Source organism: Dreissena polymorpha, chromosome 13 (genome assembly GCF_020536995.1).
Source record: "Dreissena polymorpha isolate Duluth1 chromosome 13, UMN_Dpol_1.0, whole genome shotgun sequence".
NCBI classification, from domain to species: Eukaryota; Metazoa; Mollusca; class Bivalvia; order Myida; family Dreissenidae; genus Dreissena; species Dreissena polymorpha.
The window spans coordinates 27,808,923-27,827,763 of record NC_068367.1 but is presented as its reverse complement, the minus strand read 5'-3'; the positions used below and the strand labels follow the sequence as shown (position 1 = coordinate 27,827,763).

At 35.3% G+C, this 18,841-nt stretch overlaps 1 protein-coding gene across 12 annotated transcripts in view; it reads left to right on the top strand.

Annotated features, from left to right (window-relative positions):
• LOC127856425 (zinc finger protein 432-like) overlaps window positions 1–18,841 on the top strand; it is a 205,341-nt gene that overhangs the window by 72,385 nt on the left and 114,115 nt on the right. For 10 of the 12 annotated variants that reach the window (XM_052392627.1, XM_052392625.1, XM_052392634.1 and 7 more), the window contains one exon: window positions 579–4,598. In XM_052392627.1, the coding sequence (XP_052248587.1) occupies window positions 579–721 (143 nt within the window). In that variant the 3' untranslated portion in view covers window positions 722–4,598. Of the gene's footprint in view, window positions 1–578; window positions 4,599–18,841 lie in introns of those variants that run through there. The other 2 variants (XR_008038025.1, XR_008038024.1) reach the window with 2 other exon arrangements.

Here is an 18,841-nt window from a genome sequence, read left to right as displayed (position 1 = left end):
TAAATGCCAGAATTATTGCCCTTAGATTGTCAACATTATCATTATATTATACAAAATCCTTGTAAACACTCATGAGGTCACAATTTTGTTTCAGATTTTATAACTCTTGGTCATATTTATTTTTGTAAACACAGCTTGTTCACCTAATACTTAAGTATTTTAAGAGAATAATTTTCTTGATGCAAGTCAATGTAATAATTGTGTCTGACTTATCTGGCTCAAACACTTGATCACTAGGTCATATTTTTGACAAAGATTGAATGAACGTACTCCTCCCAGGTGAGCACACTAGGGCCATCTTGGCCCACTTGTCTTTCTTTAATTTTATTCTTGTTTTTACTGGAGCATTTTAGATCCAGTGTTGACATTTATCAATAAGAAGCATTTAATGACAAACTTCAATACATGCAAAAATCTGTGCAAAGGTCTCTTTAAAACATGAATCTAGAAAGAAAGATATTTAATTTAATTTTATAAGGGACTATATAATAGGTATCTTAGTAGAAAAGAATTCAGGCCTATATTCTAAATCAAAACTCTGCAGTCCATTTCTTTTAATCTGCCAATCTTTGTTCTAGACCTCACTAAGGTCTTTGAGGAGCTTCAAGGGACAGATCCAATGCTGGAGCACACAGCTGACAATGACACACGCGTCGAACATCAGTTCAGTGGCGGCCATCTTCCCAGTGTGGAGACACTGGACTCGACTGCAACAGTCTAGCATCCATCTGCAGTAGATGGTGTTGCTCACAGTCAGACACACTTCCCAGAATATATCAGCATTTAAAAGAAAACATATTTGGAACATTTGAAGAAAAACATAAGGAGTTAATATTAGTAGCCCAAATAATATATTTCTGTAAGAATGGTCCTACATACATACTGGAAATATATTTAACCTGTGGGAATAGATCCAACCGAGGGAATTATTCAGAAAGGAACTGAAACAAATGTATACATATGTGAAAAGAACGGAATGAACATTTCAATTTGCTGTCAGAAAATAATTGTAACTTGTCAAAAACCAGCTGCGTGTTTAAACACCATCATTGATGGCTGTAGTTCATCATCGGGGGGTGGGGTGGGAGGTCATTTATGTCAGGTTGGTTATCACTCTTTTTTATGCCTTCCTTCAAAGAAGAGGGGGTATATTGCTTTGCACATGTTGGTCGGTCGGTCTGTTTGTCTGTTCACCAGGTGGTTTCCGGATGATAACTCAAGAACGCTTGGGCCTAGGATTATGAAGCTTCATAGGTACATTGATCATGACTAGCAGATGACCCCTATTGATTTTGAGGTAACTCGGTCAAGGTCACGGTGACCCAACATAGTAAAATGGTTTTTGGATGATAACTCAAGAACGCTTATGCCTAGGATCATGAAACTTGATAGGTAGATTGATCATGACTTGCAGATGACCCTTATTGATTTTCAGGTCACTAGGTCAAAGGTCAAGGTCACAGTGACCCGAAATAGTATAATGGTTTCCGGATGATAACTCAAGAATGCTTAGGCCTAGGATCATGAAACTTGATAGGTAGATTGATCATGACTCGCAGATGACCCCTATTGATTTTCTGGTCACTAGGTCAAAGGTCACAGTGACCCAAAATAGTAAAATGTTTCCTGATGATTACTCAAGAACACTTATGCCTAGGATCATGAAACTTTGTAGGTAGATTGATAATGGCTGGCAGATGACCCCTATTGATTTTCAGGTCAATAGGTCAAAGGTCAAGGTCACGGTGACCCGAAATAGTAAAATGGTTTCCGGATGATAACTGAAGAAGGCTTATGCCTATTATCATGAAACTTCATAGATACATTGATCATGACTCGCAGATGACCCCTATTGGTTTTCAGGTCACTAGGTCAAAGGTCACGGTGACCCAAAATAGTAAAATGGTTTCCGGATGATAACTCAAGAACGCTTTTGCCTAGGATCATGAAACTTGATAGGTAGATTGATCATGACTCGCAGTTGACCCCTATTGATTTTCAGGTCACCATATCAAAGGTCAAGGTCACGGTGACCTGAAATAGTAAAATGGTTTCCGGATGATAACTCAAGAACACTAATGGCTACGATCATGAAACTTCATAGGTACATTGATCATGACTGGCAGATGACCCCTATTGATTTTGAGGTCACTAAGTCAAGGTCATGGTGACCCGAAATAGTAAAATGGTTTCCGGATAATAACTCAAGAACACTTATGCCTAGGATCATGAAACTTCATAGGTACATTGATCATGACTCGCAGATGACCCCTATCAATTTTGAGGTCACTAGGTCAAAGGTCAAGTTCACGGTGACCCGAAATAGTAAAATGGTTTCCGGATGATAACTGAAGAACGCTTATTCCTAGGATCATGAAACTTGATAGGTAGATTGATCATGACTCGCAGATGACCTCTATTGATATTCAGGTCACTAGGTCAAAGGTCAAGGTCACGGTGACCCGAAATAGTAAAATGGTTTCAGGATGATAATTCAAGAACTCTTTTGGTTATGATCATGAAACTTCATAGGTACATTGATCATGACTGGCAGATAACCCCTATTTATTTTCAGGTCACTAGGTCAAAAGTCAAGGTCACAGTGACAAAAAACATATTCACACAATGGCTGTCACTACAACGGAGAGCCCATATGGGGGGCATGCATGTTTAACAAACAGCCCTTGTTTCATACAAGCACTTGTATAAGCCTAAAGCAAAGTTTTCTGGTAAAGCATTATTGTCATTCGTTGTCGTTTTGGTTGTAGTGATAAAGTTGTTTAACATTATGTTGAAGATACTGATAATAAAATTATTCCAGAGGAACACTTTTGAGGAAGGTACACAGGTCGTCTGTCTAATGAAATAAACCTGCCTGACAAAGTTCACTTTTTAATGTAGTTCATTTTAAAATTTCATATATATTGTTACCATTTATACCATTGTTAATTTTGTCTACAAATATTCACTGACTGTGACAGTACAATTCAGATTGTGTACGGTTTTTAGTTTATTATTATGTGTTGTGTTCATCAGAGACGTAGTTAACAGTTGTCTACGTCTCTGTGTTCATTATGCCCCCCTTCGAAGAAGAGGGGGTATATTGCTTTGCTCATGTTATGTCGGTCGGTCTGTCGGTCGGTCGGTCTGTCGGTCCGTCCACCAGGTGGTTGTCAGACGATAACTCAAGAACGCTTGGGCCTAGGATCATGAAACTTCATAGGTACATTGATCATGACTCGCAGATGACCCCTATTGATTTTGAGGTCACAAGGTCAAAGGTCACGGTGACCAGAAATATTAAAATGGTTTTTGAATGATAACTCAAGAACGCATACGCCTAGGATCATGAAACTTCATGGGTAGATTGATCATGACTTGCAGATGACCCCTATTGATTTTGAGGTCACTAGGTCAAAGGTCAAGGTCACGGTAACCCGAAATAGTAAAATGGTTTACGGATGATAACTCAAGAACGCATATGCCTAGTATCATGAAACTTCATTGGTAGATTGATCATGACTCGCAGATGACCCCTATTGATTTTGAGGTCACTAGGTCAAAGGTCAAGGTCACGGTGACCCAAAATAGTAAAATGGTTTTCGGATGATAACTCAAGAACGCTTTTGCCTAGGATCATGACACTTCTTAGGTACATTGATCGTGACTTGCAGATGACCCCTATTGATTTTCAGGTCACTAGGTCAAAGGTCAAGGTCACAGTGACAAAAATCGTATTCACACAATGGCTGCCACTATTAACGGACAGCCCATATGGGGGGCATGCATGTTTTACAAACAGCCCTTGTTTAGTTTGTGTTACAAGAGATTTATATAATGTAAGACAGACCCGTCAATTATCTAAAGTTTTATTAGATTTGAAAACATGCTATCAATAGAACAGAATGTCAAGTGTCATTTTGACTTAATGAATCCTGCTGACAATGATTTATTTTGTTATTTTTAAAAACAGGATAATTAATTTGTATCAATTTCATTCCTTAAAGCCAGACTATACGATTTTTCAAATATTTATGAATTTATATAAAAAGTGTAAAAAACTTATTATACATATATTTCAATATAAATAAAAATAAAAGAAGAACATGTGTCGAAAAATGCGAAATGATTTAATTCTGAAATCGAAAATGTCTGTACAGTCGAATTCCCCAGCATGTATATCATGCATGTACGACATGAATTTAAATTAAGTTTAACGGTTCATTTTAAATTCCTGCAGCGCTATCTATTCATACGACATACGAACACTAACTAAAAAGACAAATGCTTATTATAGGAAATATATTTATGAAATATCTTCGTCACAATCCGCTCGGGGAGCTTATTTGTATTTGCTCTAGTTTATGAAATTTGTCTTAAATGTATCGTTTTTCTTGCCTTTTTTGTGTTATTGTAACATATTTTTATCAATATATTACAATTTATCAAATATAAAAATGGTATAGTCTTGCTGTAATATGAGTAGTATAAAGTTCACTATTCATGTATAAAATATCATGTTATTTGTTTGTGTGTACAATATGATGTTGACAACTTGTGGACTGATTTGTGTGCAGATAAAAGAGTCTGTTATTAAGTATATGTCTTTATTTTACTTTAGCGCTTGTATGAGTGTTAAAAGCATGTTAAATTATTGACAGCAATAATAGGAAGACATAAAATATAAAGGTTATGAGCTTAAGCCTTTAAAAACCTATTTTACGGACAAAGGGGTGTTTTACAGACATGATTGAGTGTTAATGTATGGGCCTATACAGCACTTCAAGTCTTAAAATTATGAAATATACTATAGTTTGATGATCTGGTTTATGTTACATTACATCCACATTTCTGGGCTGATTAACTGAAACATGAGCCAAGTCATAACCATGAAATTGAGGCTGAATGGGTCAAGGTACCCCCGGGTACTACTTCCCCGTACCCTGGGTGCTTTGAAGTTTACTTCACTGTACACCGATTTTCAAATGATGCTTTTGGGTACCCCGCTGTACTTACAGGTACCCCATCTTTCTTATAAACAAATTTCGTACCCAAAATTGTTCGTACCCATTTTTTTTCTACCCAATTTTTTTAATACACACATTTTTTTGGTAACCACAATTTTCGTACCAAATTTTTTAAAACCCACATTTTAAGATCACCTGTCACGAAGTGACGTGGTGAGCTCATGTGACCTTTTGATGTCCGGCGTCCGTTGTGCTTGTGTACATCCGTCAACAATTTGTTTGTGTAGACAGTAGAGGTCACAGTTTTCATCCAATCTTTATAAAATTAGGTCAGAATGTTTATCTTGATGAAATTTGGGTCATCTGGGGTCAAAAACTAGGTCACTGGGTCAAAAACTAGGTTACTAGGTCAAATAAAAGAAAAACCTTGTGTAGACAATAGAGGTCACAGTTTTCATCCAATCTTTATGAAATTTTGTCAGAATGTTTATCTTGATGAAATCTGGGTTTGGATTGTATTTGGGTCATCTGGGGTCAAAAACTAGGTCACTAGGTCAAATAATAGAAAAACCTTGTGTAGAAAATAGAAAAAACCTTGTTTAGACAATAGAGGTCAAGGTTTTCATCCAATCTTTATGACATTGGGTCAGAATGTTTATCTTGATGAAATCTGGGTTGGGATTGTATTTGGGTCATCTGGGGTCAAAAACTAGGTCACTAGGTAAAATAATAGAAAAACCTTGTGTAGACAATAGAGGTCACAGTCTTCATCCAATCTTTATGAATTTTGGTCAGAATGTTTATCTTGATGAAATCTGGGTTGTGATTGTATTTGGGCTATCTGGGGTCAAAAAGTAGGTCACTAGGTCAAATAATAGAAAAACATTTTGTAGACAATAGAAAAACCTTGTGTAGACGATAGAGGTCACAGTTGTCATCCAATCTTTATGAAATTTGGTCAGAAGTTTATCTTGATGAAATCTGAGTTGGGAATTTATTTGGTTCATCTGGGGTCAAAAACTAGGTCACTTGGTCAAATAATAGAAAAACCTTGTGTAGACAATAGAGGTCTAAGTTTTCATAAGATCTTAATGAAATATGGTCAGAATGTTTATCTTGATGAAATCTGAATTGGAATAGTATTTGGGTCGTCTGGGGTCAGAAACTAGGTCACTAGGTCAAATCATAGAAAAACCTTGTGTATATAATGGAGGTCATTATTTTCATCTGATTTTAATGAGTCAGGAGAGCGATTCAGGGCCATCATGGCCCTCTTGTTTTCTTACCTTCAATTTTCGGACCCAAATTTTTGTTCGTACCCAAACTATTTTGGCATATATTTTTCGTACCCAAAATTTTCGTACCCACATGTTTTTTTCGTACCCATATTTTTCTTACCAAATTTTTTTTGTTCGTACCGAAATGTTTTTGTTTGACAAAAAATTTTCCTACCCAAAATTTGCGTACCCACATTTTGTTTCGATACCAAAATTTTCGTACCCACAATTTCGGAAAAGAAAAAAATGTGGACACGAAATTTTAGGGTAAGAGAAATGTGGGAACGAAAATTGTTCGTTGTTGTCAAGAGAACCACCGGTCATGGAAAGAGATACTTAAATATGCGTCACCGATGCCACCCTAGGAGCACGTACCGGACTTGTATCCCTTGGTAAAGATGGGTCTCATTCCAGAGGACCTTGTTGAAGTTCTTGTGGTGGTTAACTCCAGCGCAAAGATCGGCCTTATAAAGGAGAGAAATACGAGTTTCTGATACGAAGAGAGGTACAGGGTAAGCTTGACAAAAGGAAATCCTACAAACGGAGTCTAAATGAACAAAAAAAGATAATACGCAAACTAGCAAGAGGTCACGAAGTCGCAATGGAAGTGAAATATAGCGAAAATTATCGGGAAAGGAAGAACAAAGCGAAACTATGAATGCATATACGATAGAGACTTCTTACCAAACGACTCGTCCTAAATTAAGCATAAATATTAAAATTAATAAATATATTTCCGAAAATCCCTATAACTGCATCAGAAAAATCCTATTTTCGCGACTGACGTAAAACAGACAAACAAGTTGACATAACTGTACATGTATTTGTTTTGTGTAACACTGCAAAAGTCTGCTATAATTGAAATGGCCGCATAGAACATTAGGAAGAAGATTAAATTTAATTCACAGGCTATTAAATCATTGGTTGTTGAAGAAATGCCATAGAACAAATTTCATGGCCAATGCCCACACCAGCTTTAGGGCTGGGGATGAACCTGTGATCTTAAATTTTTAGACCAGCAATCTAAAGATGCGACTTTGTACTTTAGAGGAATACAGAATTTGATATACGATGAAACGGATGGCTTAAATGACAAGCTGAAACGAACATGGCATTAAAATGCAAATTAAATAAATTGGATACTTGGCTTTAATGGCATATTTAATTGTTGCTCCTCAAATTTCGTAATAAAACATGACCAATTTTGCTTCAAAATATATTATTTCGGCAAAATTGTAAAAAAATATGCCGTAAGAAAATGGGCCAACGTCGACCACATTGACAATATTTCAATAAACTTGTTTAAATACTACAAATATTACAACCCAAATACCAAACCGCAATGCGTTGTTTCAAAGCAGTAGGTAGAATTTGATGGGTTTTTGTTTCGGTTTAAGTTTTCATATACCGTTACATACACGTACTGAAGAATATCCAGTTTTTTATGCAGTGTTATAATTTAAAGCAACGTTATATGGTTCACTACTCGATGCTAAACATCTTAACACAAATATCTCGGCTCTCAAACATTTATAACTTGAGAAATGTGTTAATTTGATTATACCTAATACATAATATGTTTTTAACAGTTTCTGTATAAATATTAAATAAACAATTAACATCCAGTCCATGGTCAATTTTTACTTTTTGGGGAATGATTTGAACAAGTTAGCTACAGGACTACGATATAAAGTCACAACAAAAAATCAAACCTCTTGGAATTACCGTTTCAGTCAGACGATTTAAAAAGTTTTCATAATACATCTATACAAAAGTGGCAGTCAAAAAACCTCAAGGCGGGAAAAATTTGATCCCTAAAGCAAGTACGGAACAAACTTGGTAGAGGGCACCCATGCGATGATATATGGAAAATACTAAATCTCTGGCCTTTCGGTGAAAGAGAGCGACAAAGTTTGACTGTTTTGTCACACATGCTGAAAAATCTAATTCAATGCCGGAACAAAACACCAAAATTCTTTATTTTTAGAATATTTTATTATCTGTCCGTAAATTAATTTACTTTAAATTTCATGTTGTTTTTAGAACGGCTCTTCCAAGCAGGTCACGATGTCTGGTATTATTTTGTTTGTGTTCAGACGGCTGAATCGATAAGATGAAAATCGTTACACTGTATTACTTACAAGATGCTTGCTTTGCCTCCTTCATATATAACTCAATACCTCTGAAGTGGCAAAACTAATTTGTAGATATTATTCATGTTTTATATTCGGTTGACATTATTTAACATGGCAATTACTTTTTATCTAGTTTTACATAAATATGTGACTCCTTGTTAAACAATTTATTTTGAAACATTTAATTTGACAGCGACAAACTAAATGGTCTGTGAGTGCGAATCAAATTGTGTGTCATTCGTGCTAAACATAAGTCGAGCTTTAATACTCAAAAGACCATTCAGTCTGTAAATTCTCAAAAATGCACATCTTATTCCCATATCACGTATCCACTATGATATGAACATTCATGCACTTCATGCACATCATGCACATTTGGCATAAGGCTTCTCACAATCACACATTAATTCTTGTCAATTACCTCTAATCAAATTTCTCTTTTAAAGTAGTAAAGGTGGACTTGCCTACCGACTTAACCAAACTAAAGTTAAACACAACTCGAGAACGAATACAGTTAAATGAATTATTTCAGATGCAAGGATTCCCTCGATTTATTAATCAATTAATGTTAAATGGTCTGATTGGATTAAAACCCATGTATTGTATCGTGACGGAATCAAATGCAGAATTTTTCTTGAAATACTCTAGCGTCTGATTTCTTGGTTGAGCCAACATTTTGTGTCTTTCAGAGATGGAGATCATGGGATGAATTGGATTTGGTTGTCTCTGAAAATGTTGAGCTATTTTTGTCGGTCACTGTTCTAAGTCGTTCATCGTCTTAACCCCAATTTGCAAGCAACTTGTCTTAATCCAAGTAGCAGATTTTAACCAAATATTTCTTGGATGGGGCTTCAGCAAATGCCATCTTTACATTAAACCCAACTTTTTAAACATGTTTTAAACCACAGGAGAAATTTTCTCTGAAACAACTGACTCCAAATTATTACTTTAAGATGCAAGTTAAGAAACAGTGTTTTACAAAAACAATTGTTTTCAATAATGTGCGATAATCATAACTGGTATACATAAAATAGTATATTTGGGTTGTCTTCCTTACATATATAAGTGTCATAGTTGGGCAATACATAAGTCTGAACGAACCATAGCAATAATAGTTCACATTTTAATTCTTATGAGATTGTGCTTACGAGTATGTTCATGGACTAGATAATAACTTAACTAATAGCTTTTTAACAATAAATGCATTTTTGTCTCAATTGATCAAACACGATAATATAACGATAGGGCATTTCATTATATGTATAGCATTCTAAGACATTTAAAACTCATTAATAGTTTAACACAATTATTTTGAACCTATATTTTGAACCTACATGTATTTATTTATGCTTGATTTCACCAAATACCCTCAGCTTACTGGGTCGGTCTTGAGTCAATTTTCTGTATAGAACAAGTGCTTGGTGTTTTATGAGAACACTGACACCATGCTCTCAGAAAGGAGATCAATCCTGCGACCTCATTATTAATCCGAGGACACCATATATTCATTTTGCCACCACGACCCATATAATGTACACCGTTTGCAATTGATAAAGTTAGTACTGTCTTATATAGTTATGTTTTATGATTTTAAAATATACGTGCAGGCGAATATTTGTTTAAGTGCACAAGGCTTTCATATATCAAAGTATTTTATCTTAGCTCCTTTACTTGTACAACGTAAGTATATACAACGAACGTGCAAGTACTACCGGTAATCACGTGTACACAGCAATATCAACATGTTAACATTCTTATAAAAGTGCACGCAATCTATTGTCGCAGTCTTTACAATCTATGTTGCTGAGTTAAATATACTTTACAAAGTAAGAACTTATCTAAAAAATATATAAATAATAAAAGTTTCGTAAGAACCATATTCACAGCGAATTTAGTTACCGGGTGTATTATTTTTGTATGGGAAAATGTTTAATAACTAATCGTGGTTCTTCAGGATCATTGATATTTGGTTTTTCGTTAAACCACTATTTGTAAATTTAGTGCATTGGGGATTTATCACGAAACGTAAAAGGTTTATTTGTTTAAACTAACCGGACCCTACTTTGTGGTTACGACACTTTACATTTTTTTGTTGTTGTTTCTTTTTATATTTTAGTTTTCGATCATTTCAGCTACAATACAGCGATAATGAGTTGTGTATTGATCGATTCATACCGATATTGCGAAAATTGGATTTGATATGTAATTTTGCAGTTTGAATGTTTAATATTGTTTACTTTATGTTATGCTGATGTTTCATAACTTCTTAATGAATTGTTAATTGTTAAAATAATAATGTTCAAACGCTCATTATATGTGTGTGTGATCAATACGTGTTAGAACATTCAGTAAATACTAGTGGTTACCTCATAAAACAAATATAATAAGACGTTAATTGCTTCAAAATTACATAATACATCATGAATGTTCCCTCGTTTCCAGAATCAAGTTGAGAATGCGCGAGCAGGCCACGATTCCAAGTCTTGCGACATCTTATTTTCAGCTCATGTCAAGGACATTTCAGTTTTAATTAGTGATGGCTTCGAATACCTATATCGGTAGTCGAATATTCGCAAATCCATTCAATCGAATATTCGAATATTCGCATAAAACGGCTGGATTAATTTAACTTCTATAACTCAGTTTCGTATCCTCAGCTTACTGGGTCGGTCTTGAGTCAATTTTCTGTAATGAACAAGTGCTTGGTGTTTTATGAGAACACTGACACCATGCTCTCAGAAAGGAGATCAATCCTGCGACCTCATTATTAATCCGAGGACACATATATTCATTTTGCCACCACGATCTATATAATGTACACCGTTTGCAATTGATAAAGTTAGTACTGTCTTATATAGTTATGTTTTATGATTTTAAAATATACGTGCAGGCGAATATTTGTTTAAGTGTACAAGGCTTTCATATATCAAAGTATTTTATCTTAGCTCCTTTACTTGTACAAATTGAACTAGGCTAATTGAAGGTCTTTACATGAACAAATTGAACTAGGCTAATTGAAGGTCTTTACATGAACAAATTGAACTAGGCTAATTGAAGGTCTTTACATGATCAAATTGAACAAGGCTAATTGAAGGTCTTTACATGAACAAATTGAACTAGGCTAATTGAAGGTCTTTACATGAACAAATTGAACTAGGCTAATTGAAGGTCTTTACATGAACAAATTGAACTAGGCTAATTGAAGGTCTTTACATGAACAAATTGAACTAGGCTAATTGAAGGTCTTTACATGAACAAATTGAACTAGGCTAATTGAAGGTCTTTACATGAACAAATTGAACTAGGCTAATTGAAGATCTTTACATGAACAAATTGAACTAGGCTAATTGAAGGTCTTTACATGAACAAATTGAACTAGGCTAATTGAAGGTCTTTACATGAACAAATTGAACTAGGCTAATTGAAGGTCTTTTACTTGTACTGATTAATACCATGATGACGTTGTCTCAGTTGGCAAACACGTCTAATTTAAGAACAATATTTTCAGTTACAAAGTGTTCCTGTGACATCAATAAAGTTGCATGTGTCTATCTAAGAGTACGTACGATACTTCAAATCAATTTATTCCGATTTGTTACATAATAGATGTTTGGATGGTTGCAAATTTCACATAAAAAAAATAACTGATCGCAAATAATCGAAAGTTAAAATACCCGGTAGCCTTCAACAATCGTAATGGTTGCATTCGTTGTTAATAATTTGTTTACGTAAGGCACAAAGTAATTATCGGTTGAATCTGGTTTTACAGAATGCTGGGGTACTGGTTCATATTATGTGTACACTGCATGAGGTATTTGTCGGCTTTTTCCGAGATAGGGCGACTAATTACGATTGCCATAGTTCAATGTCATTGAAAACGAATGTAAAAGTCCGCTATATTTAGGCGTTTTTTTTTTCGGAAATCTGATATTGCTAGATCGACGTGTCTGTAATTGGCTGGTTACTAGCATAGCAAATATACACGTTGACATGTGGTAGTGACTGGGGATTTAGAGTAAGATAAGTGTACGGTGTTATGGGTATACTCTTAAACTACGTTGCGTTTCATTGCCTCAGCGTCTCTAAATATTAATTTATTAAATTTAAAATGGATATTTGGAGGATTTGCTCGCTGTTTAGCATTTTAGGAAGCTTATCAAGTAATCTTAAATATTGTGTGCGATTTATTTAAATACAGTGTATATTTCATATGTTGACCTAAATGGGAGGCATAACCCCAAAAAAGGGTTAGGGTAAGGGTTAGGGTTAGGGGTCGGGTTAGGGTTAAGGTTGGGTTTAGGCTAACCCAAACCCTAACCCGACCCCTAACACTAACCCAAACCCTAACCCTAACCCTCTAACCCCCCCTTGCGCAATACCATACCATGTCTCGTCCGTTGTCGTTTTCCGCCTCCCTGCAGTAGCAGCTGTTGGTTGGATTTTTTTTAAAGAGTGTAAGAAACAATATCATATATAACTTAAAAATTATCAAACACATATCTGTACATTTCCCTGATTTTTACTGCTCGTCAAATTTTAAGCATTCTTTTCTTTGTTTAAGGGACAATAAACCAGTATTTTGAAGTATTCAACAGTCTGGCAGGTATAGGATGCATTGCAATTGATGAAACTATTCCGGACTATGTTGTTTTCAGCGTTAGTATATACAACGAACGTGCAAGTACTACCTGTAATCACGTGTACACAGCAATATCAACATGTTAACATTCTTATAAAAGTGCACGCAATCTATTGTCGCAGTCTTTACAATCTATGTTGCTGAGTTAAATATACTTTACAAAGTAAGAACTTATCTAAAAAAAAATATAAATAATAAAAGTTTCGTAAGAACCATATTCACAGCGAATTTAGTTACCGGGTGTATTATTTTTGTATGGGAAAATGTTTAATAACTAATCGTGGTTCTTCAGGATCATTGATATTTGGTTTTTCGTTAAACCACTATTTGTAAATTTAGTGCATTGGGGATTTATCACGAAACGTAAAAGGTTTATTTGTTTAAACTAACCCGACCCTACTTTGTGGTTACGACACTTTACATTTTTTTGTTGTTGTTTCTTTTTATATTGAATCTGGTTTTACAGAATGCTGGGGTACTGGTTCATATTATGTGTACACTGCATGAGGTATTTGTCGGCTTTTTCCGAGATAGGGCGACTAATTACGATTGCCATAGTTCAATGTCATTGAAAACGAATGTAAAAGTCCGCTATATTTAGGCGTTTTTTTTTCGGAAATCTGATATTGCTAGATCGACGTGTCTGTAATTGGCTGGTTACTAGCATAGCAAATATACACGTTGACATGTGGTAGTGACTGGGGATTTAGAGTAAGATAAGTGTACGGTGTTATGGGTATACTCTTAAACTACGTTGCGTTTCATTGCCTCAGCGTCTCTAAATATTAATTTATTAAATTTAAAATGGATATTTGGAGGATTTGCTCGCTGTTTAGCATTTTAGGAAGCTTATCAAGTAATCTTAAATATTGTGTGCGATTTATTTAAATACAGTGTATATGTCATATGTTGACCAAAATGGGAGGCATAACCCCAAAAAAGGGTTAGGGTAAGGGTTAGGGTTAGGGGTCGGGTTAGGGTTAAGGTTGGGTTTAGGCTAACCCAAACCCTAACCCGACCCCTAACACTAACCCAAACCCTAACCCTAACCCTCTAACCCCCCTTGCGCAATACCATACCATGCCTCGTCCGTTGTCGTTTTCCGCCTCCCTGCAGTAGCAGCTGTTGGTTGGATTTTTTTTAAAGAGTGTAAGAAACAATATCATATATAACTTAAAAATTATCAAACACATATCTGTACATTTCCCTGATTTTTACTGCTCGTCAAATTTTAAGCATTCTTTTCTTTGTTTAAGGGACAATAAACCAGTATTTTGAAGTATTCAACAGTCTGGCAGGTATATGATGCATTGCAATTGATGAAACTATTCCGGACTAAGTTGTTATCAGCGTAAGTATATACAACGAACGTGCAAGTACTACCTGTAATCACGTGTACACAGCAATATCAACATGTTAACATTCTTATAAAAGTGCACGCAATCTATTGTCGCAGTCCTTACAATCTATGTTGCTGAGTTAAATATACTTTACAAAGTAAGAACTTATCTAAAAAAAATATAAATAATAAAAGTTTTGTAAGAACCATATTCACAGCGAATTTAGTTACCGGGTGTATTATTTTTGTATGGGAAAATGTTTAAGAACTAATAGTGGTTCTTCAGGATCATTGATATTTGGTTTTTCGTTAAACCACTATTTGTAAATTTAGTGCATTGGAGATTTATCACGAAACGTAAAAGGTTTATTTGTTTAAACTAACCCGACCCTACTTTGTGGTTACGACACTTTACATTTTTTTGTTGTTGTTTCTTTTTATATTTTAGGTTTCGATCATTTCAGCTACAATACAGTAGCAAATGAGTTGTGTATTGATCGATTCATACCGATATTGCGAAAATTGGATTTGATATGTAATTTTGCAGTTTGAATGTTTAATATTGTTTACTTTATGTTATGCTGATGTTTCATAACTTCTTAATGAATTGTTAATTGTTAAAATAATAATGTTCAAACGCTCATTATATGTGTGTGTGATCAATACGTGTTAGAACATTCAGTAAATACTAGTGGTTACCTCATAAAACAAATATAATAAGACGTTAATTGCTTCAAAATTACATAATACATCATGAATGTTCCCTCGTTTCCAGAATCAAGTTGAGAATGCGCGAGCAGGCAACGATTCCAAGTCTTGCGACATCTTATTTTCAGCTCATATCAAGGACATTTCAGTTTTAATTAGTGATGGCTTCGAATACCTATATCGGTAGTCGAATATTCGCAAATCCATTCAATCGAATATTCGAATATTCGCATAAAACGGCTGGATTGATTTAACTTCTATAACTCAGTTTCGTATCCGGTAGGGATAATAAATATTAATTGACACAGAAAATTGAATATACAATTGTTGTGTTGAGAAATAGAAAGAAAATGTAGCTTAATTGTAAAAACAAACTTAAAAAACCCTATTTAGACAAAATATATCAGAAAAAGAGTGAAACTTGTTCTTTGTTAACTTCCATTGTTTTGTAAGTTATATCCGTTTGCTGAATACGAGGCTGTGTATTAACGTTGCTATCGAATAAGTGTATCGCTGTCGGCTTATACTATGACCGATACTGTAATCGGGCACAAATAGAAGGAAAAACATCATGTCACAGAATGTTATTGTATTTTTAAATTGTAAAGTTACGATAGCATGAACGTGTATATAAAGAAACATTAATAAGGCATGCACAGTACACCAAATATTCAAGAACAAATATAAGGAAAAACATAATGTCATAGAATTTTATTTTTATTTGAAATTTTAAAATAACGATATCATGTACGTTTATAAAAAGAAATATTGTAATGACTTTTCAAACTGTGATCACAGAAACTAAATTATTATTCGCCAGTCAATTGAAGCCCTTAATTGGCACCTTAGTGACAAAAAAAGTATTTGTTTGTTAATGAATGTTCAGTCAGTAAGCCAGACAGTCAGTCACTCAGACAGTCAATCAGTCAGTCAGTCAGTCAGTCAGTCAGTCAGTCAGACAGTTAGCCAGTCAGTCAGTCAGTCAGTCAGCCAGCCAGCCAGCCAGCCAGCCAGCCAGTCAGTCCTCTGGGTCATAAAGAAGTGTTTGCGTGTGTTGACTATTCATTAAACGAAACCATTCAACCATTCAGTTCATTTTACAGTATGTTGTAGTTCGCCTCTAGATATGAAGTGATGATCAGCGTAAATATGTTTTCCATATTCACATGTATTGAGTTCTGCTTGGGGACATTTTGAGATCGTATCGCAGAAAATCACGTTAACGAAATTGTTGTACACCATTAAGCTTAAAAGATGTGTGTAAGATTCCCATAAACTTCTATTTTATAGCTGACTGATGGAGTTTTACAACAGTTACGTCATGCATCGTTTCATATCATAGTTTGTTATGGTTTTTGTGATTGAAAATAAGCAGTTGTGCTCATTTCATTATTTTGAATATCCAGTCAGAAATATTGTGTTTCTGAAATATAAACCGGGCGTAAATCGTGTTAGGATTTAGGACATTGCGAAGTGGTACGTAATTGGTCAGGAAATTCTGAATGGTTGCTAAACCCTTTTTTATAGCCACTTATATTTACATAAGATCAAACGAATAAAATATCTGGGGTTGAGAGTGACACCTTTTCTAAAAAACAAACACTAATTAAAACCAACGCTTTCGAATAAACGAACCACAAATACAAGCGTAGACGCTTATTACCTGTGATTTTAACTGTTAGTACAATATGGAAAGGTGTTTATTCCGATATAAAAGGGGGTTTATTTCGCATCATGCAAAACTATCGAGCGTGTTTCTTCCGCGTATGCAAAATATGAAAGGGGGTTTCTTCCGCTATGCTGTTTTTAGGGAAGGGTGTTTCTTCCGAAGGGTGTTTCTTCCGTACACCAACGCTGATACGGGCCGCAGTTTGACACAAAGAACGTCACATCAAACACGTTTATCCCAAATGATTTCGGGTGCCAATTAGTAAGCGGCTCGCAGGTCATTTAATATAAGGGCAATTACGTCTGACCAAAAAAATATGCGAATATGCGAATATTAATTATGTTATTCGAATACTGGCCATTCAATCGAATATTCGAATATTCGACTAATTTTGCCATCACTAGTTTTAATTGGCGAACGTGTCTATAACGTTCGGTTGGATCTGTCAAACGGTGTTTTCAATGCAAAGGTTTTGCTTCACGGTAAGTTGGTCAACAGCGTCAAAGCGGGAACGTGACGGTAGTCATTGCGTTGCCTGAGAGCAATTACTTATTGTCATTTGACTTCTAGATATTAAGGGCAAACTTTTGAATCTAAAGACGTGGCATAAGAATGTGCTGTCGCTGTCATCATCATGACATTAAGCACAAGACAGAATTTTTTAGATTATAACATGTACTCATAAACCGATCTTACATAAAATACAACTTTTGTTTTTAATTATCTATTTCAGATATATTCCAGAAGAACAAACGAATAGCACAATTGTTTTAATTTTACAAAAAGTAAATTCGTTTGCATTGGAGTTCAAATCATGACTGGTCGGGAACAAAAGAGAATTCCGAATTCATTTACAGGTGACATTCCCTTGGACAACAGTAAACATCGATACAGGTGTAAGTACAAATCACGCCTTTGTTGATGCAAGCGTTACAGTCATGGGCGTCTATAGTGCCTCAGGGGGAGTTCAAATGATCTGGAATGACTGGAGCAACTGTTCGCTCGAAGGTCCTTTCAAACTTGTGGCATCGGGCAAAGACCGCTGGTACATTTCAAGTCTAGGTACTGTAGCAAAACTGATAGGGGATGAAGCAACAAAAATCGTTATTAATCTGCAGAATACGTTGAAATCATTAGACGGATGTTTTCAACGAGCACAGGAACATTTGCTAGAGAAAAAACAAGCTGTAAGAAGCGCACATTCCATTTTTGACGCCGAAGTAGCGAATGTAGAAGAAAAGAAACGTGACTTGCAAAATAAGAGAAAACAATTGAAAAATGATCAATAGAACCCAGATTTGATATGTGAAATAGAACTGTGTCATTTAAAATGCATTCATGGATTAAAGTTCAACACGTGCTATACGTGGGGCTTATCTTATTCTTGCCTGCAAATGACAGATGGCATGTTCCAAGTGGATGATCCTGTTTCCGTTATCAAGAACATTTGGTGCAAGACAAAGAGAGGGGCGGCGTTTGTAGTATTGGAGGTTGCCGTATGTGCCGTCCGACTGGCGGAAACCGCAATCGGAGCTGCACAAGTCGTCGTTGATAAAGCCCGTGTCGTAGAAGATGGAGCAGACATGGCTTTGACAATTATTGAAAAGAGAATAGAACAGATAAAATATGTGATCAATGGATTGGAAGCTGTAGAAAACTTGATCAACTATGGAGTCGATTTGGCGAAGTTGATTATGGAAGCGGTATCGGAAGACGTCATTGACGTCCGCGATTGTGGACTCACTGAGTTTGTGTATTCAAAAGACATATTGGAATCGGGTATGTGTATTATTTTAAAGTGATAGTATGCGCATCTGACAGTATATGCTATGTTTAAAGGTGTCTATCGCAACCGTTGTTTATTTTTTGGTGTTTTCACTTCATTTACACTTATTAATGCAGCATCAAAATACTAAAAAAAATATCTCGGAAAGAGAAAAATAATGCATTTGAATATCAAGCGTACGTTCGTGTGAAAGCTGATCATGCATGTACAATGTGAATCTAAATTTAGTTTAAGTGCAGATTCGTTCATACGACACAAAGACACAATTTTGTTTTACGGATCATTATTATCTCCTGCAACAATATCTATTCACACGACACA